The following is a 24,070-nucleotide window of genomic DNA, read 5'->3' as shown; positions in this document are numbered from 1 at the left end:
GACTTTAACTCTTCAGGAAAAATAGGTGTTCCTGGGAGGAAGAAGGAAGGAAATGGGAAGCCCACTTATTAGAGTATCTTCTATGTTACACGGGCATGTGCTGCAGTTGAGATAAAAAAGAGAAATGTATCCGCGTCAGGGCAACAGACCTACGTCGTAGCCCTGAAGTTTGCACACACTTCTCCTAAGTTCTATGTGACAGAGAGCATGGTCCTTAGCTCTGCTGCTCTGCCTAGGGGAGGAGAGTCAGTTATCAGAGAGTGCAGAATATCTCAGAGAGAACTTGAGAGGTGCTCAAATTCCACCCAGTAAGGAGGGCAGTTCAAATGGTGGGGAAAGGTGGGCTCACGTGGGAGACAGGACAGTGATTGTGATGGGTAGATGTTGTGGTGTGTGGAGAGGAGCGGGGCATGCCACAACGAGCTGCCTGCCACAGAGTGTGAGCCAAACAGCTGGAGATGTGTAAGCAGAAGAAAAGCCACAATCCGGTTTGTATTGCAGAAGAGTGTCTCTGGCAGCCACATGAGCGTTGGGACAGACTTGGCAAGTACACATGGTGATCTATGCAGATGATTTCTTCTGAATCCCTGAAGCCCATACTCAACTATACCCAGTCCCTGGAATCGCACCTTAGTGGTGGGGTGACTGTTTTCTAAGCCACTTGTATACAAATAAACAGTGATGGCAGATCTGAGGCTTTATTCAGACCGAGTCTTTCTCTTTTGGGCATTCCATCCACCACTCTCCAGACCAGCAAAGTCACCTATGTACACTGCAGTGAGGCCCACGAACACGAAGGACACAGCGGGTCAGAGACAGGTCCTTCTTCCTCCTCCCTTTCTTCCTGCCATGTCTCTATCTCCAGGCAAGGCATGGGGCATAACAATATTTTATGGGGCATTCTGTGAACATAATTTTGGTCAAGCAGACAAAGTGAAACAAGCATATCCCATAGGACAGGCCAGTTGAACAGCATTTACAGGGTGGGGAGAATCAGGAGCAGTGGGAAGAGCTGAGGGGATGCTTCTTTGTAAGGAAACACACCAGTATACAGCAGGACTGGATGCCCAACTCTGGGAGAGCAACACTGACCCTTGGGATATAGGGCTTTAAGTGGCATGAGTCAGAAGCGCCACCAGATCCTGGTGGAGTGATTAGAGTTAGGATTCTGTAGCAATATCTACAGAAACTATTCTTTTAGCTCAGCACTGATGTCTGGGAAGCATCACCACACCTCTAGGCCTTGTCAGTGCTCTGGGGGTGGGGAAGCCATGCCCAAGGTGGGTTACCTGAAGCTCTAAGAATTGCTGGTTCTGGTAGAGGAGGCCAGCACGCAAAGGATCAGGATAGAAAAGTGAGTCCTTACTGCCCAGGGGGAATCCAACCAGGTGACACTGGACTTCCCAGGGCTCTGTTCACTTTCATTATCTTTCCTTCTAGATCTACAACTGAAGTCTGTCGAGCTTTGATCTCCCATATCTGTTCCTCCCTATCCCCAGTACTTCTTTCGATTCTCATGGTAAGTAGTTAGGCAGAAATGAGCAAGGGTTGAGAATAAGTGAATAAAAAGTCACTTCATCCTTGGGATGGAGAACCCTGCCCATAAACTTTGTGGCCAGATACTAACTTCGCAAATCTGGAAGGAACTAAGTGTAAGTTAAGTTCAACTCTGGAGCAGTGCAGGACAGTAAGCTGTGGCTTGAAAATGGCAGCAATCTCTTCTAATAAATAAAAACTCACCATCTGGAAGATGCCAGGCTGTTCCACTCCTGACATGGAACACTCTGTGACCCTCTCTGGAGCGTATTCCTTCCCTTCTAACACAGCCTTATCTCTTAAAACTGTGCACTCATTTTACTAGCTAATTCTCATTTGCATATCCTCTCTGTGTCACTCAAGTGAGGTCTTTCTTTTGGGATGACAAGGACCAAGATTATCTGGCACCTTTAACAAGGCCCACGTCGGGTGTGGTGGCGCACGTTTGTAATCCCAGCATTCGAGAGGCTGAGACTGGAGGATCGCGGTTTGCGGACAGCCTCAGCTACTTAGTGAGGCCTTCTGCAACTTAGTGTAACTTAGTGGGTTCCATCCCCAGACCCGCAAGACAAGACAAAACAAAACAAAACAAAAAACCAAGGTCCAGTTCTGGTTGTCATTTTCTCAGGCTTGGTTCTGTGAAGCTCTGGGAAGGCCATCTTGGTTGAGGTGGTTTGATTCCATCCTGAGCTGATTGCTTCTGCTTCTGAGTTGGGGCCACCTCGGTTCCCTCCATGTAGGGGGCAATCTCACCATGATGGGTCTGTTCTGCAGGCTTGCAATGGCTTGGTGGTAGCTTTGGTCCCTTGTCATAAGAATGCCTGTCAATCAGATTTATTGTTCCTGGGTGCCAAGGTAACTGCAGATGAAAGGAACTCAGAGGAAAAGGTAAAGAGGCAAATGGAGCCAGAGAGGGACACGATGGAGTTGGTCAGCTAGGTCAGCGACCCCTTCACATTTCATCTTTTGTCATCTCTGCTGGCTCTGGTCCCCGCCAGAAACCTAGAGAATCCTCAGCTGGGAAGTCAAGGAAGCAGAAGCCAGTGCTCTGGCACGAGGATAAGAGGAAGTAGTATGTGTGAGAAGAGGAGAAAGGAAAAGCCGAAGCCTCATGTTGTGTTCTGGCCCTGGGGGAAGAAAAGGAAGTTGTATAAAGAGAAGAGAGGAGAAAAAAAAAAAAGAAAGAGAAGAAAAGCCAAAGTCTCATGTTAAGCAACAAAGTCCCACACTGCCCCAATAGGAGGACTCACGCTTGCAATTCCCAGGTCAACTGTATAGAGAGTTTTATATCTTTCTCCAAATCCACCCCAACTTTGCATCCCTTCACTTTCTTTAGGCCCTGAGATTATTCTGGGATGGTGCCCTCCAAAGGAGCTTTCTGCAATGGGAGACAGCTCTATATTTGCACTGTCCAGCATAGTAGCCACTAATATATAAGGCTATTGAGCCCTTGACTGTAAGTAATGTAACACGAGACAGAATTTTAGATTTTATTTAATTTTAATTAAATTTAATTGAAATTTTTATGGTGCTGGGGATGGAATCCAGGGTCCTTCTACTTTTGGGCTACAAATCCAGACCTAATTTATATTTTATTTGAAAACAGGGTCTCATTAGGTTGCTGAGAGCATCACTAAGTAGCTGAGGCTGGCTTCGAACCTCATGATCCTTCGGTCTCAGCCTCCCAAGTGCTGGGATTACAAGCGTGAGCCACCACGCCCGGCCCAAATTTAATTGAAATTTAAACAGCAACTCTGACTAGTGACTGAAGAGCTCAGATCTAGACAAAAGAAAGCAGAAGCTGAGACCAAACAGGTTCATTGCTGCCAGCCTCTGCTCACAGCTGTTTCATTTCAGCCTCTTCTTCCCTGCAGAATTTGAAGGCATTTTCCACATGGGGACTCTGGGATGGTGGGAGCAACTGAGGGCAGGACAAGAAAAAGGATTATGTCTGTAGTCTCCTCCTTACCTGTCTTGCTCTTTGAGAACCACAGAAGTGTGTCGCGAGGGCAGGAGCACTGGGAAGGGCACTAACCTGGGGTTGGCACTGGCTGGAGATCTGCTCTGCCACACTCGCTGAGTGGCCTTTGGCGAGTGACTTCCCAGTCCTTGGCTCTCGGTTTCTATAAAATGAGAGGACCGGGCCACATGGTCTAAGGTTCTTCCCAGCTTCAACAGGCTGTGGTTTCTGTCCACAAAGCTAGGCTTTATGGTGTATGTGATTCCACTTCAGAGCCTGGTTCTCTCTGACCCACATACTCTTAAGTGCTGGCAGAGAAGGACCAAGCCACTATGGGTTAGGTAGTTCCTGCAACTCTTCAGCACCAGAACAGACATTCATCCTTCCCTCCTCATGGTGCCATTTGCTTTGGGCTCCAGGCTGCTGCTCCATTAAGTAATCTGATCCTCGAGACAGCCTGACAGAGAGAGGGAGGGAGAGAATGTTCCAGAGGCCAGGAAGCCCCATGATGGGTGCTTTACACATTGCCTCATAACAGCCCTTCAGGTGGGTAATATTATCTCCATTTCACAGGTGGAGAAGCTGAGGCCCAACAAGGCAAAATGATTCTCCTAATGTCCTGCTGATAATAAGATGATGGACTCACTTGTCTGATTCTGAGCCGCTTCCTCTTCCCCCCACAGAGCACTTCTGCCTCTGTTTACACTTCCCATGGAATGGGAACTACAACCCTCAGGGTCACAGCTGTCCTTTGGGGTCATCAATCTGGGAGCTCCCCAAGTAGTCCCCACCAAGTCACGTCAGCTCTCTGCGCCTCTGTTGCTTCGTTTGTAAAAGTGAAAGCAATAGTTCCAGCCTGATGAGGGTGTTCAAGTACTTGCTGAAAGTATTAATGAGATCGTGTGTTGGGAACATTTAGCCCAGAGCATGTGTTCAAGACTCAATAATTACTTGTTTTTATTGTTTTTGGAAACATTAATTTGTCACTACTAACAGTAGCGGGTAATCCCATTCACCCTCAAAACAAATTCATATCACACAGAAACTATCTGTATTTTCTTTAAAAAAACAGTTTTATTATGAAAATTCATGGGATCAACTCCATCATCCTTGTATCCACAATAGCAGAAAAAGTGATATCAGACTGTCCCCAAGGAATCGTGAGTTCATAAATAATGGAAACAGCCCCTGGTACATTAAAGAAGCATTTAATAAGGATTGTGAGAAGAGACAGGAATTACTGAGAGGAGCACTGAGCTTGGAGAGGAAGGTGCATCCACTGAGAAGTGCCTGTCTTCAGATAACCTTCCCTGAAGACATCCTGCCCCCCAGCCTGGAGCCGCTCAGTTCAGTTCCAAGTCATCCACGTACTCCTGGACCCAGGACTCACTGGGGTTGGCACAGACTTGCCTGCCCCTTTTCGTTTGGAATCTGTAGAAGAAGGAGCAGACAGATTGGCATCCCGAGGACTTTTGAGGACATCGGATACCATCCCTTGCCTGTGGTTGGCATCTCCCTCTGATTGACCATGGCTCATGCTGAGTAGCCCTGTGGGCGGGATCCTTCTGGATGCAGTGGAACCAGCCTCCCTTACCTTCCACCCACTGGATTTGTCTGTGGTCCCAGCGATTTCCCAGATGGGAAACAAAAGATTTTGAAATCAATGTAGATATATCGCCCTATTCCCTCCCACTTCTAGCAATAACTTTTCCATGTGTTCTTCCAATATGGTTTAAGAAATTCGTTTCTATTTTATGTGATTTTTAAAATGTTTTTGGACAGCTTCTTCCCCCAGAAACTCCCTCCTTTTTAGGCTCCACTCTGAGGACTCAAAAGTGACCCTTGACCCATTTCCTCACTGCTCTTGGCAAAGCTTCCATCCTGAGGACAGCCTCCCCCTGTGTCCTCACTGCCCCGACTGGCCCGCCTTATTTTATTTTATTTTATTTTATTTTATTTTATTTTATTTTATTTTTATTTTTTGGTGGTACTGGGGTTCCTGGAAGCCCTTCTACCTCCAGGCTACACTCCCAGACCTATTTTTACATTTTTATTTGGAAACAGGGTCTCCTAAACCAGCACGGGGCTGGCTTCGAACCTGTGCGATCCTCCTGTCTCTGCCTCCCAAGCGCAGGGATTACAAGTGTGCGCCACCACACCTGGCTATTTTTTTTTTTTTTTTTGGTGGTACTGGGGGTGGAACCCGCCTTTAAATCCTGCCTCTTCGCCCTTGCCCAGGGGATGATAGTCACACCACAGTTGGCTGGGAGCAGAGGCTGCTGGTCTTGTAATAATCAATCACGGAGTTTCCAGGAAGTCCCACTACTGAAATCACCTCTACCTCCCAGGCCCTGGGGAGAGCCCTCTGCTTCCATCCAGGACCTGTGGAGCTGCACCTCAGTCTTCCCATACAGAGCTGTTTGATCACATATAGAAGTGATAAATATTTGACCTCAGGCCCAAAGCCACACCCTTCTTGCACCTTCAGAAGAGCTAAGTGTCTATTTTACCTAAGGGAAATAACGACTTCATAAGAAAGGATAAGGAGGGGAGTCAGGGCTGCAGTTGGACCCTGCATTCATCTTATAAACTTCTCACCTCTATGTCTCTGATCGTAGAAACTTTATCTTGGACAAGAAAATTCTGTATTTATAACCCTACAAGACTCCATATTATTGGATCCTCAATGAACAGATTGGAAAGGCCTTTCTCAGCAAAGCTGAATGTTTTCCTTCTCTGATTTCAGATGAGCCCATTTCAAAGTAGCCTAAACTCTTCCTTAAAGGACCTTATGGAAGGAAGCCTGTACTGAAGAAATAGCTATTAAATTCCAACATTCAGAATCTCTCCTGTCAAATTTATTAATGATGCAACTGCAGTATTTGGGCCTTTGCATAAATAGGACTGGTTCAACAAGCAGCTGCAATATCATGTAATGATGGTTCTCAAAACATCCTATGTAGAGGGCAGTATGAGCATCATTCAGGAACATGCTAGCAATGCAAATGATAAGCCCCCCTTCCAACCTCGAGGGAGCAGAGCCCAGGCCCTGTGTATTTTACAAAGCCTCCCTTCTCAGTGGCCTTTTGCATTTCCAGGTTAGTGCATTCTACTTTTTAGCCAGTACCTGGGTCTTTTAATAGAGCCAGTATCTCTGTGCTGGTCCAGGTTCCTGCATTTCTGAGAATGCCCACAGTTTCAAAGAAGAAAACAAGTGACTATAACCCCCAAAGCCTTGTGGCCCCAAGACTGTAGGTACAGAGGTGGCTGTGGCCCCGGGCAAGGCTGTACACAACAAGACTGTGGGATCACATAAGTCTTATTATCTTCTCTTTCTCATCTCCCTCTGTGCAGTCCACAGCTCAGTTGTGCTAGGGCAGTGAGTTTGGTTGCTGAGAGACCAAAGAAAACACCTGGAGAGAGTGAGACATAATGGTCTATTGAAAATGCTTAGGGGAAAGGTCTAGGAGCAAGACTGGACAGACACAGCACCTCAGTCCCTCAGTGTCTCACCAAATGATGTCTCCATCCCTCAGGATGGTACCACAGCAAGTCCAGCAATGACCTGCCAGATTAACAGCACCACCATCCTTCACAGTGCTTGGCCAGAAAACAGTGTCTCTGTCCCTCACCACACCTGTCCAGTGGTGGCCAGCTGAACAAGCGGCACTTTTTCTCTCCACAGGGCCCTTAATTCTGTACCAGTTGACAAAGGGAAAAGAGTTTTATGAGTTAGGTTACAGAAGCGGTGACATCCTTAGCTTAGCTTGCTTTGCCTCTTGTATGGCCAGCATTCAAAGAAGCGGCTGCCCTGGTGGACGACCAGGAAAGCAGCTTCTACAATAAAACGGCTTGCCCATTTGCAATATATGTGAGAGTCGGTGTTCTTCACAACAGTATGTGTCTGGATGTTCCTGTCCAGGCCCACGATACTCTTTCCTTAACTTGGCTGCTTCTTGGGAACAGTAAGGGCTGTTCAGGAACATGGTGTTGCAGTGTCCTCCTTTTTTTTTTTTTTTTTTTTTGAGAAATTTCACAACTTTCATGTCCGAGTCCCAGGGTGCTGCCAGTGCTTTCCAGTGTTACATGAATACTTGTTCATTGTTTTTTTCCAAAGAAGAGTAAGTCTCTGTTCTTGTTGAAAAAAAAAATCACTAGGTTCTTTCAGATTTGACTGACTTCTTGGTGGTACTGGGGTTCTTGGAAGCCCTTCTACCTCCAGGCTACACTCGCAGACTTATTTTTTAAATATATTTTTTTATTTGGAAACAGGGTCTCTTAAGCCAGCATGGCTGGCTTCGAACCTGCACCATCCTCCTGTCTCCGCTTCCCAAGTGCGGGGATTACAAGCGTGAGCCACCATGCCTGGCTGGATTTGACTGACTTCTGAATTCAATTTCTAACCAATCACTGTGGTTATGCAGATGAAGTTCATGGATTTGCTTAAGTTAATCAAAGCACTTGCTTTGATGTGTGACTTGGATAATTTCACATATACTTCTGAAGATTAGAAAAAAGGGTGGCTTGTACATGTAATTTTCTGATATCAAAAAGGATGTAGAATAAATTAGAGTCCAGAAAAACATGTTTTCACTCTGTTTGTCTTTTTCTTGTTTGTTTTTTCTTTCTCTTGATATATGAAGGACACTAAAACTTTATATGTGATTAATATTTCTTTTTCTGTATCTCTGGATTAGAGGCAGTCATTCTTCCAGCCTCTTGAATTACTTTGTTTTTAAGAAGGTGCTGACCTGTTATTTCCTGTTGTCCCATACATGAATATTGCCCCGATCTTGAACAAAAGAGACACTAAGCTTTTCCAGTGTCAAGGTAACCACCAGAAAATGGGGCTACATGACCACAGTACAACTCACGAAGAGGGGTAGGACTGGCCCACCACAGCACCACCCACCTCCTTCATATACACAGAGGATGGGGTGGGGAGGTGAGAGAACACTTAAAACCACGAGTCATCAGTAGAGACTGCCCACACTGAAAAAGAAAGGGAGTCCTATAATACTGGAGAGACTAGGGGCTAGTGGAGAGAGGACACATCATACCTGCATCTTTGATTTCTCCTCCTTTCCTGGGAACAGCATCTACAAAAACTATCATGTGGAGCCGGGCATGGTGGTGCACGCTTGTAATCCCAACGTTCAGGAGACTGAGACTGGAGGATCACGGTTCGTGGACAGCCTCAGTTACTTAGTGAGGCCCTTCTAAACTCAGTGAGACCCTGTTTCAAAAACTTAAAAAACTAAAAAAATAGGGCAGGGGGTGTAGCTTGGATGTACAATGCACCTGGGTTCCATTTCCAGTACAAAAAAAAAAAAATCATGTGGAATTGAACATATCCCCAGATCCTAGGTAGGTCTTAAATAACATAAGACAAATTGCCTCTTGGAGTGTGTGTGTGTGTGTGTGTGTGTGTGTGTGTGTGTGTGTGTGTGTTTTGCTGGGAATTGAACCCAGGAGATTCTACCTCTGAGCTATGCCCTCAGCTCTTTTATTTTTTATACGAAAACAGGGTTTTAGCTGGGCGTGGTGGTGCACGCTTGTAATCCCCGCGCTTGGGAGGCCGAGACGGGAGGATTGTGCAGGTTCACAGCCAGCCTCACTGGTTTAAGAGACCCTGTTTCCAAATAAAAATATAAAATGGGTCTGGGAGTGTAGCCCGGAGGTAGAAGGGTTTCCAGGAACCCCAGTACCACAAAAAAAAAAAAGAAAAGAAAAAAGAAAAAGAAAAAGAAAACAGGGTTTTACTAAATTCCTGGCTTTGAAACTGAGATTTTCTTGTCTCAGCCTCTCAAGCACTGGGATTACAGGTGTATACCATCAATCCTAGCTGCATCTTGGATTTTTAAAACATATCATTATAAGATATCCATTTCTCCATGTTATTGTACTGTTTGTAAGGATTAATATGCAATCAAGTGAAAGGGTCATCATCTTCTCACCCATTTTGTAGATGACTTAAATTACATCCAATTTTATTTTATTTTATTTTATTTTTGCGGGTTTGGGGATGGAACCCAGGGGCATTCAAACTCCGAGGTACACCCCCTGCCCTATTTTTTATTCTTTATTTTGAAACCGGGTCTCACTGAGTTGCAGAGGGCCTAAGTAGCTGAGGCTGTCCGCGAACCGTGATCCTCCAGTCTCAGCCTCCCGAATGCTGGGATTACAAGCGTGTGCCACCATGTCTGGCTTTACATTCAATTTTAAATTGCTATAAAATATGCTAGAGGCCAGATACTCATATACATAAGCCTTGTTTTTTGTATCTGGAATGCCATGTCTAGCAGTCCTAGACATGAACGTGTGTGTGTGTGTGTGTGTGTGTGTGTGTGTGTGTGTGTGTAAACTCAAAGGCATTCTACCTCCCAGTTACATTCCAGCCCTTTTTATTTTTTATTTTAAAACAGAAGTTTTAAAATAAAAAATAAAAAATAAAAAAAAATAAATAAAAAAAGTCTCATTAAGTTGCTGGGGTCTCACTAAGCTGCAGAGGCTGGCTCTGAACCTGTAATCCTCCCATCTTAGCCTCCCAAGTACTGGGATTACCCGAGTGTGCTGCCATGCCAGCTAGACATGGACTTTCTTTGTCTAAGGCTAAGAACACTTCAAGGCTCCCTGTTTATATTAACACCCATGTCAAACTCATCTTCATTCCCTTTGATTAGTGTACATTGGGCCCTCGATGAATCTCTTGAAGAAGCGATGTCTGACAGGCTGGCTGTACTCTCACCACTCCTGCACACCAGGCCTCACTGACAGTTCAGACCACCTGGATGTGGTCTAATTTGGACTGTGCTGCTCAGAGATTTTGAAATCATTGCATAGTCACACCTGTGCAGTTAGTACAGATGTAAAATAACAGGGAAGTTTCTGCTGCGCCAGGGGAAACCATGACGACCAAGCTCTAGTGAGGAGGAACCGGCCAAGTGTGGTCCTGGGTTGACACTGATCTCTCCCCTCCTCTTGCTGTGGAAACCACTTCCCCATAAGCAGCCCCAAGATAAGTGAGTGCTTGAACTTTCTTACAAATACCCTGAGCCCTGTGGTTACCCAAGACCCCCTTTGCATGCACAAGTCAACAAGACACCACTGTGCTTAAAATCTCCCTTTAATGTCACCCCCAGTTTCCATCTCCCGTGACCCAGCGAAAACCCCAGGAGGAGGCTGGACAGAGAGCACCCAGCACATCTTGTTCTGTGCACACTCTTGGGCCCTTGTGGTCATCGTAACTCACTGTCTCCTCTGTTACTGGGCCATTTCTCAAGACTTATCTTTTGTTGTTCCCCAGCTCTCTGGCTTGGGGCAGATCACATCACCAAAGTCCTCTGGACGGGAAATCCAACTGAAACAGAACTTCCCAGTGACTTACAAAATGCCCTGGGCTATCTGTACAGGGATCTCTCTCTCTCTCTCTCTCTCTCTCTCTCTCTCTCTCTCTCTCTCTCTCTCTCTCTTTCTCTCTTTCCCTCTCTCCCTCCCTCCCTCCCCTACAGATTGAACCCAGAAGCAAACATTCTACCTCTTAGCTGCATACAGTTCTATTTCATTCTTTTATTTTGAAACAGCATCTCATTAGGTTGTGGAGGCCTCACTAAATAGCTGAGGCTGGTCTAGAACCTGTGATCCTCCAGTCTCAGCCTTCCAAGTACTGTAATTACAAGTGTGTGCCACCACATCTGGCTACCTTTTATTTTGGGTTTGGAAACAGGGTCTTTTGGATTGCTTGCTGAGACTTCTCATTAAGTTGCTGAGGCTGGACTAGAACCTGTGATCCTCCTGTCTCAGCCTGCCAAGTACTGGTATTATAGACTTGTGCTACTACGCCGGGCTGGGCTTTTCTTTTTCAAAAGCTTTCTCTTCTATATATCTCAAAGGCAAGTCTGGGTCTTGTTCTATTGGGGAAATGAGAAAACTGAACAAGTTTCCGCAAGAGGGAGAATCTGGCTAGAGTGGCTTCTCAGGGCTCACCTGAGTAATAAGCCTCACTTACATGCCATAGAGGGTTTACAAAGTTGTTCTCTTGCAGAAAAAAAAAAATCTCTTCATTTGCAATTTCCACCAGTAGAGCTGGAAAGAGTGGCAGACTGTTCAATTAGTGATATTTCCTGCAGAGGGAGATAGAGACCAATCCTAGGTTAAAGTAGAAATAGAATCAGGTGAAAAATGATAAAACAAGAAATCTTCAGCTTCCTCCAACTTCTCTTCATCCCAAATCTCTACTCCCAAATAGCGCTACCATTGCCTGTTTTCTTCTGACTTTATCACTAAGCAGAAAGAGATGGCCCAATTGTCCCAATGAGAGATGATTGGAACTCAGCCTGCCTCTTCCCTCAGAGCTGGCCAGGCCCCCAAGCAGCTGCTGCTTTTTCTACCACCCTCGGCTGATCTTTAGCAAATGACAAGTGACTATAATGAAGCCGACAGCCAGTGCCAAGTAAGAGCCGGTCCTCTTCCTGCTCATCTCTGGGAAGAAGATAGACGTGTAGGGACAAAGCCAGTGTGGTGTGGAGCAGGGAGCAGCCTGCGAAGCCACCGGCAAGTGGATGAGGCCATGGGAGGAAGCCCTGACCTTTGAGGTCCCTGACCTTGACATAAAACTTGGGAAAAGGTCATCAAGGTCTCTTGTGGCCCGGCCTGGGACCTGAAAGGGGTCAGGGAGGGGCTGCCCCAGGGAGGAGAAAGAAGGGAGGAAGAGAAGGGGGGAGGCTGTCTGTAGAGTCTCCTTGAGTCCTTCTGGAAAGGTCTCAGAATCCAAGGTTGGGGAAATAGGCCTGAGAAAGTGGACCAACCCTGAGCTTAGCTTCCCAAGGCAAAGGGGGTGCAAAAAAGGTAGACCTGGAATTATTTGTTCCAGTTTCTCAATTTTTGCAACTCTATTCCTCTTCACAGGTTTTTTTTTTTTTTTTTGGTGGTACTGGGGTTCCTGGAAGCCCTTCTACCTCCGGGCTACACTCCCAGACCTATTTTATATATTTTTTTGAAACAGGGTCTCTTATGCCAGCGTGGCTGGCTTTGAACCTGCGCGATCCTCCTGTCTCCGTCTCCCAAGCGCGGGGATTACAAGCGTGCGCCACCACGCCCGGCTCTTCACAGGTTTTTAACCAAAATGGCTAGAGGTCTGTGCCAACTCCACTGAGTCTGGTGTTGAGTGTTTCATGAGAAATGACTGGAACTCAGCCTGCCTCCTCAGAACTGAATTCCTGAGTGACCTAGAAGCAACAAGAAACCAGTTACAGCTGTGAGCATAAAAATGGATCAATTGAGCCTAGTTAATTTTTGCAATGCATTTTCATGTGATCTTGACTTCTTGATAGGGAGATTATCATAGGCTTTCCACACCACCCTGCTCCAAGCCCATCACAAACAAAAAGGGGGGCATATGTCCAGAGGTAGCAGCCCAGAGGCCCACAGTCTGGGTCAAGGACAATTCACCAGGAATGGTCAGATTCCAGGCACCAGTAGTCATTGAACATTGGCCTGATACCCAACCAGTATGAATATAGCAGTACCCAATCCCCTGACTCATGCAGGAGGGAATCCAGCTCCACCTACACAGGCTCCAACAACAGGTTATCATTATACCATGAGAGTCCCAGTAGAACTCCCCTCTTCTGTTAGTCAAAAAGCTGGGGCTACTGACTGGTACAGGTCTTGAGAGCCATCCACCAAGCCAGTCACCCTATGTTACATGGCACCTAACCTGTACACATTCCTCAGTTTGCTCCCGGCTACTGTTTCTTGGTTCACATGCGTGGACCTGAAATATGCCTTTTCCAGTATCCATCTGGCTTCTATAAGCAAAACACTGTTCACTTTTGAGTGGGAGGGTCCCAAAAAATTGGAACCCAAAACGAATTCACCTGGACTTGATAGCTCCAAGAATTTAAAAAATTCCCCAACATTTTAGGAGAAATCCTGGCCCATGACCTCAAGTCCTTTCCTTCTACCGCCTTGGATTGCATCCTCACCAATGTGTTGATGACCTTCTTTTTGGACACAAGGCTCTTGAAGGCTGTGCTAAAGGAACAGGCCAGCTGCTCACCCTCCTAGAGCACCGTGGTTATAAAGTCTCTACAAAGAAAGCCCAGGTCTGTCAATAAAAGTAAAATATCTGGGGCTCACCATCCAGAGAGGGGGAAGACTATTTGGAGGCAGGAAGAAAGGAGACATTCCAAGCTATTGCAGTGCCCACCAACCAGAGAACCCTCGAGGAATTTGGGGGAGCAGTAGGGTTCTGTGACATCTGGATTTTAACTTTGCTGTCACAGCAAAACTCCTCTATGAATCTACAAAGGGGGGAGATAAAACTCCTTTGTATGGAAAAAATAGCAGCAATAGGCTTTCAGAAACTCAAAAGGCAACTGCTGACCATCTGTGCCCTAGAGATCCCAGACCTAGAAAAGTCTGTTACCTTGTGCATATGTGAAAAGAAGAAGGTAGCAATCAGGATTCTGGTGCAGTGTATTGGGTCTTGGTAATGAAGGTATCTTACCTCTCAAAGCAACTAGTCCACATTGCTGCTGGATAACCACCATGTCTGTGAGCCCTTGCAGCAATGACCCTTCTGATAAGTTAACTCTGAGGCAAAGTTTGCAAGTAGGTTCCCTATTCTGCAGTCTCACTCATGAACTCTAGAGGGCACCATTGGCTAATCAGCGCCTGGCTCACCAACTAACAGGAACTGCTGTGTCAAAATCCTTGAATAACATTGGAGATAGTACACATGTTAAATCCAGCCACTCTGCTGCTGCTTAGTGATAAGCAGCCAATCACGACTGTGAGAAAGTTAAGGAATTTGAAAACATCCTACAGAAGTAAACATAATCTTCAATGATTATTTACCTAGGAAAAAAGGCATGTGTTAATAATTTTAAGTACACTTTAATGTCTTGAATTTACTCAGTTGTTAGATTTATTGTAAGTCACACGAACTCAAAGGCATTTGATCTTATGTTTTATTTTAAGTTTTATGAGCGCTCATTTATTAATATGCCAATTTGGGTACCATGTAGATAATATCACAGACACATTTTACACATAGCATCAACAGGTTAAAGACAAGGAAGTTACAGATATTTACTACCCAGAGTGAAGTCAGATGTAGAGCTTCCAGAAAATAAAACATACCCTGTCATGGATTTTATTATTTGAGGGAAAGCCTACATAGACATGGGGAACACCTGTACAGTTGACTATGCTTGGGCAGTCTTCCAGTCACAGGTGACACCGAATCAAACTGAATTAGGCAGCCACTTAGTCTCCCCATGGCAGCAAACACACTAATCACCACCACTGTTCATCCCCCTTCTTAGGATACCAAACAGAATTAACCCTTGAGTGGTTGCTGATTAAAGACAGTAAATGAGAAAAAAGAAAAAAAAAGATAGAGACCCAGAAACCCTCTAGTTAGACAAAACAAATATAAATCAGAACAGAAAGTCTATGTGCACAAACCAAGGTGAATTTGTAAAAATCCATGAACTCAAAAAGTGAAACAGCCATAGTTACTATAGTTTAAAAAAAAAAAAGCTATATTCTGTGGTAAATTTGTATAAGTACTTGCTTAAGGAGACTCTTGTTTTTTTCTTCTTTCCAGAAAGGAGAGCACAGAGACTTAGAATCCTAGAATTGGATTTTTAGAGTGCAAGAGAACAAACTATATTAGAATTACCTTACAGGCCATGATGAGAAGAAGCATTTAAACATAATTTATCTAACCAGGGCAGACGTTCTTTGTGCGTTTGACCAGAAGCATTAGAGGCCTAGGTGTGAAATGTTACCAGTTGCACTATGGAATGGGTAGTTTACCCCTCTCAGAATCATCATGTAGGTGGGCCAAGAGTAGTGTCCTTAAAGCAGACACCTCCCTTCTCATGCATATTAAATTTGGGGTGGTGGAGAACTTTCCTTTGTTCCTTTCCTGACACACTATGTAGGGTTAGTGTCTAAAATCCCTTCACATGTCCAGAAACTGGCCAATGATAGATATCCCCAATTTGTAGAAAGTCCAGGTAAACCAAGCAGCTGTTCTTTTTCTGTTTCGACTGGCTCTCTAAGCACAGTAAGCTGAGATTAGAAAACATTCTGCTTTAGTCAGCCATTCATGTGTAAGTGACCTAAGTCAGAAGTGGCTTTCTGACTGCAGCCAGGGCCTGAGCTGGGTTCCCAGCCCTGGGGTCCTCACCCAGGAATCAGTAGTGACCCACGCAGGAACTGACCCCCTGGCATGGCTATATCTGCATGCTGGCCACGGAGAAAACCCCTTGTTTTTCTCACAGAACTATGGGCTGCACAGTTGAATTCCTGTGTGTGTATGCTTGCTAAAGCTCTTGGCAACTCACAAAGGAAATCAGGATAGGTAGACTGCTCCCCTCCTGGCTGTAGCACTAATGTATCAGCCAATGGGGTAATGGCTTTGCCTAACTGTACAGGTTGTTTGGTGTCTACAGTGCCTCAGGATCAGGTAATCCCATTGCCACCCGCGAGCTTTTAGTCACACCAAATTTCAATGCCTGCAATGGTGGTGGTGGCAATGGTAGCAGCTGCTAGCAGTGCTGTTTTTTTTTTTTTTTTGGGGGGGGGGTGTCTCCTCTGTTTGCTTTCTCTGGTTTCTGTCTTATCCATGTGAATATGCCAGTCATTGTGCCTTGCATGCTTTTATTTTAAGAGGCACAGAACAGACTGAGTCTAACTGTAAGCCACATGGAATCAAATCGCCTGATCTGAGCCTATCAGAACACGCGGCAGAAGCCCCGGGGCGGGGGTAGGAAAGTTTTTGATTTCCACCTACCCTTTCATCTTTTGTAGTCAATACACTACAACTGAAACATGGTTGTCTCCTCTTATAGGGTTCCTGTTCACTAGATTTCGATAAATGAAGTTGAAAGGAATATATAGCTATAGTTCTTAAGGTCATTTTATTTCTGCTGACTAATCGCTTCAGATTTTTCTCCACACACCCCCACTCTATCCTCTGCCATTTTTCCAACCACTTTCTGACTTTGCAAAAAAAAAAACAAAAAACAAAAAAAAACCAAAATGATACAATCACCAAAACTTTAACTGCTTTTCTTGAAAAAAATTTATATATATATATATATATATATATATATATATATATATATATATATATATACTCAGTGTGTGTGTGGTACTGGGGGTGAAATCCAGAGGCTTTCTACCTCTGGGCTATACTCCCAGACCTATTTTATATTTTATTTTATTTTATTTATTTATTTATTTATTTATTTATTTATTTATTTATTTATTTATTTATTTTGCGGGTCTGGGGATGGAACCCAGGGGCATTCAACCTCTGAGCTGCAACCCCTGCCCTATTTTTTATTCTTTATTTTGAAACCAGGTCTCACTGAGTTGCAGAGGGCCTCACTAAGTAGCTGAGGCTGTCCACGAACCGCCATCCTCACGTCTCAGCCTCCTGAATGCTGGGATTACAAGTGTGCGTCATCACGCCTGGCTCCTATTTTATATTTTATTTGGAAACAGGGTCTCACTAAGTTGCTGAGAGCCTCACTAAGTAACTGAGGCTGGCTTTGAACCTGTGCGATCCTTCTGTCTCAGCCTCCCAAGCGTGGGGATTACAAGCGTGTGCCACCAAGCCCGGCTTACTTGAATATTTTTTCTCTCTTGTTTCCCACAACTTATAATAGATACGGTAAATAACATCCTTTCAATATATGTTTTGGTCAATGGTTTTGGAATAGACCTTTAGCAAAAGCAAGATAGTTTATTACCTACAAAGAGAGATCATTTATGATGGGGCTAGGGGGTAGGTAATATAAGGAGCTTGTGGGAATCTCCCCAGCAAGCAATCAAGAACATCTGGAAATGCACTGCAAAAATTAATTAGGTGCAATCAATCAACTTTCATGTTGTATCCAAGAGGTGAGTTCAGGAGCTGAAGGCACCCTCTCAGGGCTCACTTAGGTTGCTATTCCTAGTCTGCCCAGAGCTGTAACCAGTTTCTTATTGCTTCTAGGTCACTCAGGCATTCATTCTGAGGAAGTCAATGAAACACTCAACACCAAACTCAGTGAAGTTGGCACAGACCTCCAACCATTTGGGTTTTAAATCTGTGAAGAGAGATACAGCTATAAAGATTGTGGAACTGGCAAAGGAATTCCAGGTCTACCTTCTTTGCACCCCCTTTGCCTTGGGAAGCTAAGCTCAGGGTTGGTCCACTTTCTCAGGCCTATTGGGTCAGTCAAATCTGAAAGAACCTAGTGATTTTTTTAAAAAACAGGACACAGACTTACTCTTCCTTGAAAAAAAAAAAAAGTGTCCATGTAACACTGGAAAGCACTGGCAGCACCCTGGGACTTCAACATGAAAAGGTGTGACATTCTTCACAAAAAGGAGGACAGTCCAACACCATGTTCCTGAAATAGCCCTTTCTATTTCCAAGTTAAGGGAAGAGAAAGAGTGGTCCTGGACAGGAATATCCGGACAAATATTGCTGTGAAGGACACTGACTCTCTCTTTCTCACATACTGCAAATGGGCAAGCTAGTTTTATTGTAAAAGCTGCTTTCCTGTATGTCCACCAGCACAGCTGCTTCTTTGAATGCTGGCCATACAAGAGACAAAGTAAGCTAAGCTAATGATGTCACAGCTTCTGTAGCCTAACTCATACAATCCCTTTCCTTTTGATAACTGGTGCAGAATTGAGAATACTGTGGAGAGGAAATGTGGCACTTGTCCAGCTGATCACCACTGACAGGTGTGGTGAGGGACAAGAGACACTATTTTCTGGCCATGCACTGTGAAGGATGGCTGCTAGACTTTTTAAATTTCCCATCAGAAAGTTTGATCATCACAATTCTAAACAGTTTGAGACACAAAAATTAGATTATTTTGAACAATATAATATAATCATAGCTCATAAGAATTAATATGTGTTTGGTTTTCACACAAGTCTGTTGAATCTCTTCTTCTGCCATTGGGGCCCTAGCTCAGTGTACCTTTCTAGTACTTATAACTTACTCAGGCAGTCCACTGTTATTGTTAAACAACTTACCTTTATAGTAAACCTATAAACAAAATCCTGCTCCATAGAGAGGCCGGTTTTCCTTTCCGTCTCTGACATTAGCCCTTTGTTTTGTGGAGCATGTTTTCTAGAGAAATAATGCATGTTATACCCATTACCACACACAGACACATACCACATGTGGACAAGTGCGGTGGGTGCTACTGACTAGTTCAGTGGCTCACAGCCATCTGCATGCACCAGAACACATGCCAAAGTAGGAGTTCCCAGCGTCGTCCTGAGGATTCTCATGTGAGTGGCTTAATTAATCGTTGCTCTTGACTTGAGGATGGGTAGCTCACATCTGGGGAAGTAACTTGGTCAGTGATGAACAGCATAGTCTGTAGCTAAAGGAAAGTCCGGTTTGGGAACTCAGTGGTACCATTTCTATGCTGTGTGATCTTGGCCAATTTGCTTACGCTTTTTGAGTCCTGGATTAGTTTTCTGTTAAACGTGGATATGGATGGTCCTCTGTAGGCTGTACTGTCGCATCAGTAGATCAAATGAACAATGCACAAAAAGAGCTCGGCCTGGAGTTGGCCTCAAGACTTAGCAATTCGTTGTTAATAAAACTTGTTTTCTCATCAGTACCCACAACAGAACACTCTGCTTAATGGCATCCATTCAAGTGGTGACTTTTCCTAGAGTAGGTGCCTCTGAGTTATAAAATAGATATAGTTTCAACGTTCTAGATCAGTTCCTCCAGTGGAAAGCAAAGTAACTCTTGGTAGCTCCCATCCTTTTTTTTAAAAAAATTGTTTGTTTTTTCTTTTTGGTACTAGGGATTGAACCCAGGGACTTTCTACCTCTGAGCTATACTCTTTGCTCTATTTTATTTTTCATTTTGAAATAGGGTCCCACAAAGTTGCCGATGCTGGCTTGGCACCTGCCACCCTCCTGTCTCAGCCTCCCAAGCACTGGGATCACAGGTGTACACCACCAGACAGTGTCCAGCCCCGACACCATTCTTCTCCCCACTAGTCTCTTCATTTCACATCTTCCGATTATTCCTCTGAGCTAGCCATTCTGGTTTGCTGGAGAAACAAACCAAACTCAACACCAACCAGTTTTCTTTTTCAAAGAGCATCTTTATTATTTCACCAGGCTGGACCACCACAGAACAAAAGCACACACCATGCGGCGGTCAGTTTGGTGGCTTTGGTACCACGTCTGCCCAGAAGAAGCTGATGCGGCCACTCGACTGTCACCAAGCACGGTGTTGGCAAGTGGGAGGGGAAGAAACAAAGGAGAGCTGGGGGCTCTCAGAGCACACTGTCTCCAGGGCAGTGTGGTGGTAAAAATAAATTACAAAAATTAAATAGTATAAATAAATTAAAACTTAAGAGTGTGGCTGTTTAGGGCCAACCGGCCCATGGAGAGGTAGCTGTGGAGAAGGGGATGTTTCCAAGGCTCGGCCCTGCTCCCCACAGGGCCCACAGGGTCACTGTCCCTTGCTGCCTCCAGGCCAGGCCCCTTAGGCGTTCAGCTCCAGGTCGGTGACATATTCCTGGACCCAGGCCTCGCTGGGGTCAGCACAGACCTGCCGGCCTCTCTTGGTTAGGAAGCTGTGGGGACAGGCAGAGGGTCAAGTACCGAGGAATCCCACAGGGGAATCTCAGCCCATCTCTCCACCCAGCCCCTGTCCTGGGCAGCTCAGACATGTTCAGCCTCCATGAGCCTCGAAAGGCTCTCAGTGACTCAGGCCCTCATGGGATCCTGCCACCTCCTCCTTCCTGTCCCTTCCCTCGTGCCGGGGCAGCCCTTCCTCACTCTGTACCCCTCCACCATGTAGTCAGGTCCAATCTCTGCTGGGTCCTGATAGCCCACATGACGCTGAGCCTTCTAGGACTGCTGTTGTGTCAGCTGTGCCCAGGGCTGAGCAGGAGCGCTGGCACTTACATGACACCCGGCTGGGAGCACTGGCTGCTGGTCTCAAAGTAGTCAGCTATGAATTTGCGTGGAATCTGCCGGGCGATGTAGGAGAAGCAGCAGGAGGTTGGGGCGTCAGCACCAACTATAGAGGAAGGGACAAAAAAGCGACCATGAATCCTCTACCCCCATTCTGACCACAATCTAAGACCCCTTGTTAAGATGGGAATAAATGTCTAGAAGAGAAAGATCAAGGTGCTCTGTGGCTCTTTTACAAGTTTTCTCTTTTCTCTTGGGCACACACAATGAGGCCAGAGAGTGGGGACGCCCACAACCTAGCAGCAGGGACTCACATGGTGCAGAGAAGACCTGGCCGCAGAGAGCCAAGGTGCAGAGGAGGGCAGCAAGGGCAGGCGTGGGGACCTTCATGATGCAGAGCAGGTGGCGACATGGGGCTCAGGGTCAGCGGAGCAGAGAAGGGCCGGGGACTCGCTGCTGCCTGCGTCCTTCTGGCACCCGAAGCCATCTTCCCTTCTCTTTATAGGCAGCCCTGGCGGATGGGGAAATGGAATCATGGGTGAGGAAGGAAAGTTTTAAGCACAGTGATGCTGTCACGCTGAGTGTTACACAACTTGGGGTCCCCGGTGACCGCAGGGGCTCAGGATATCTAAGAATAGCATCTCTGAGCTATGGGTCCCTAGGTCCCGGCTCTCAAGTCATGGCCGGCTCTGGTGTCTTTTGGGGAAGTGTTTACCTCATGAGAAGGGGCAGAGGGGTGTGTGTGAGCCCAGAGCTATTTTTAGCTGGTCACTTCTCATAAGGAATTGTCTATGAATGGCCTCTCCATGCCCGTTATTTGCATAGAACTGAAACTGTGCTTTCTCGGCTCCTCTAACCACAGTCCAAGATGAGGCACCTGCTAGCTCAAGCACAAGGAACAGAATTAAGGATTCCCTGGCTGGAAGAATAGCAAGCATGTGATCATGTTAGAGTTTAACAGGGTTAAACTTTTGTGAATCATAAAGATACTTAGGTGTGGGTGTCATATGTCAAGAGCCTAAAAGTATTTATACCCATTACCTAGAAACAGCATTTCTTTCCTAGAAACAACCCAGAAATGGAGGCATTTTCAAACATGAAGACATCTGGCCCGGTATCATTTATTCCTCTGAAAATAGGAAATCTAATTCTTCTTTATGAGGAAATGATAAAGGTGATGATGGTATATTCTGTTGATTGCTTATTATTAAGCTCTTAAATGGAATGAAGTGGCAGATATGCTCATAAAATCAGTGGCTAAAAAGGCAAGATAAAAATTGTACACATTGTACAAAATGAAAAATTGTGTGAATACATGGAAATGTATATATATTTTCATGCCAATCCTTGACATGGGTGAAATAGAAAGCTTTGGAAATAAGTGCCCCAAAGAATTAGTAGTGCTTATATTTGTGTGATAAGTCTAGAGGATGATTAATTCCCTTATTTTTATTTTTGCTATTTAAAAAATTTATTTATTGAGACTACATTACTATCCTTGTCAGCCACAATTTTAATTTATTTTTTTTATTTTTCTGGTTACTTTTGTATTGGGTTGTATGTTTTCTTATTGAATTTAGAAAGTTCTGAATACACGACCTGTATCAGATACAGTATTTGCAAATATTTTTCCCAATTACTTCTCTCAATCATTCTCTTAATGCCGTTCTAATTTTAAGAACAGGGCATTTTATGTATTAGGCTTTCATTGTCATAGCTAAGCATCCCCACCCTTTCTGTGGCTCAGGGAACTGAACCTAAGGCCTCACACATGCAAGTGCTCCACCACTGCGCTACATCTCTTTTATTTATTTATTTATTTATTTATTTATTTATTTATTTATTTTTATGTGTATTTTGCTGGGAGTTGAACCCAGGGGCATTCTACCGCTGAGTTACACCCCAGCTCTCTTTTTTATTTTTTATTTAAAACAAGGTCTCACTGGGTTGGTGAGAATCTCAGTAGTTGCTGAGGCTGTCCTCAACCCTGAGAACCTCCTGTCTCAACCTCCCAAGTACTGGATTTACAAGTGTGTGCCACCATACCCGTCTCCCTTATTTATAGATTTATTTTTATTTGCTTTTATTGGTGCATGCATTATAGCCTCACATCACAATGCAAATCATGTTGACAGTGATGCACATGCACACAGCACTTGGCCCCCCATCTGCTTCTCTACTTCCCCCCTTCCCCATAACAGAGTCGTGAGATTACACTGGTATTTTCACATATCAACACACAACCTATGGTGGTAATTCTTTCAGTGACACAATTTTAATTTAAAGCATCTATTTACAACAACACTGGCTAAAATGTAAGTTACTGACAACTGTTTAATTTGAAATAATTTTTAAATAAAATATTAAGGTTTATGTCCAATATCCTTTGCTAGGATGACATCCTGATTTCTCTTCTCTGAATAATTTTAAGGATTCTTCCTATACAATATTGGCAAGCTGAACTTGAAGTTTTCTTTTTGCATTCCTTTCAATGCATAATTTCAGTAATGTAAAGGGTCTACGTAATCGATGTGGTTTCCCTTTACTATTTTGTTATCTTATAAATAAAAAGCATACGTCATATTTTATAATGAGGAGTGGTTCTCCTCCTCCTCAGTCTCGTCCTGCTCTTACGTCCCCTGCTTCTCCTTCTTCTGGTACTGGGGACTGAACCCAGGGGCATTCTGCCTCCAAGCTAAACCCCCAGCCCTTTTTTATTTTGAAACAGGATCTTGCTAAGTTGCTGAGGATGTCTTTGAATCTGTGATCCTCCTGTCTCAGCCTCCCAAGTTTTGGGTTTATAGGCGTGCACCACCACACCTAACGATCACATCTTCTTACTAGCCTTTATCGTCAGAGGTCCCCAGTCTAATAGGGGACACGTGGACAAGTGATCACCTCACTTAGCAGAAAGTGCTAAGACTCCTTGGAGAGGAAGGAAGGTCGGAAGACTATGAGGAGGGAGAAATGAACTTCTGAGGGAAGATGGGGAGGCTTCATGGAAGGGATGAAACTTTGGTTGGTTCCTGAAAAGTACCCAGGATTTGAACACCTGTGGATGGATATGGTTGGAGGTGTGCATCTCAACGATGTGAAATCTCAGGTGTGCTGTTGTGGGCTCAGAGGGAAGAGGGAATCATTAAGTGAAGCTGTGTGGATGCAGGGGTATGGATAATGAAGCTAACTAGGAGCCAAACCAGCAGGGGCTAGGATTCTTACCAAAGGAATTGGACTTGATATGGCAGATACCAGAGAGCAATGGAGGACAGCAGGCCTAAGCAAAGAATGACCAACCTTAGAATTCTAGCCTCCCTTGGTGTTTTCAGAGTTGCATTTGTTGTTGCTGTTGTATTGGGGATGGAACCCTGGGGCACTCTACCTCTGAGCTGCACCCCCAGCCCTATTTTTTATCTTTTATTTTGAAGCAGGGTTTCATGAAGTTGTGGAGGGCTTCACTAAGTAGCTCACTAAGCTCACTAAGTCTTAGCCACTCACGCATTGGGATTACAAGTGTGTACCACCATGCCCGGCTTGTAGAGTCGCATTTTTAAAAGCACAGGGGCTCTGTGTCTACCCTCTCTCCCTCCGATTGCTAATGCTGGG

General features: G+C 44.9%; 1 protein-coding gene across 1 annotated transcript; it reads right to left on the bottom strand.

Moving 5' to 3' along the window:
* Positions 1-20,033: 20,033 nt before the first annotated feature.
* On the bottom strand, positions 20,034-20,857 carry LOC308275254 (C-C motif chemokine 3-like; the record flags this gene model as incomplete). Its single annotated transcript, XM_080713399.1, has 3 exons — positions 20,034-20,124; positions 20,459-20,573; positions 20,782-20,857. The coding sequence occupies 3 exons, from the start codon at positions 20,855-20,857 to the stop codon at positions 20,034-20,036; spliced, it is 282 nt and encodes a 93-aa protein (XP_080569525.1).
* Positions 20,858-24,070: the final 3,213 nt, after the last annotated feature.

This window comes from Muscardinus avellanarius (assembly GCF_963383645.1).
Source record: "Muscardinus avellanarius genome assembly, chromosome: 16".
Classification (NCBI taxonomy): Eukaryota; Metazoa; Chordata; class Mammalia; order Rodentia; family Gliridae; genus Muscardinus; species Muscardinus avellanarius.
Note: the sequence above shows the minus strand (reverse complement) of the source record. Positions and strands in the feature narration are given on the sequence as shown.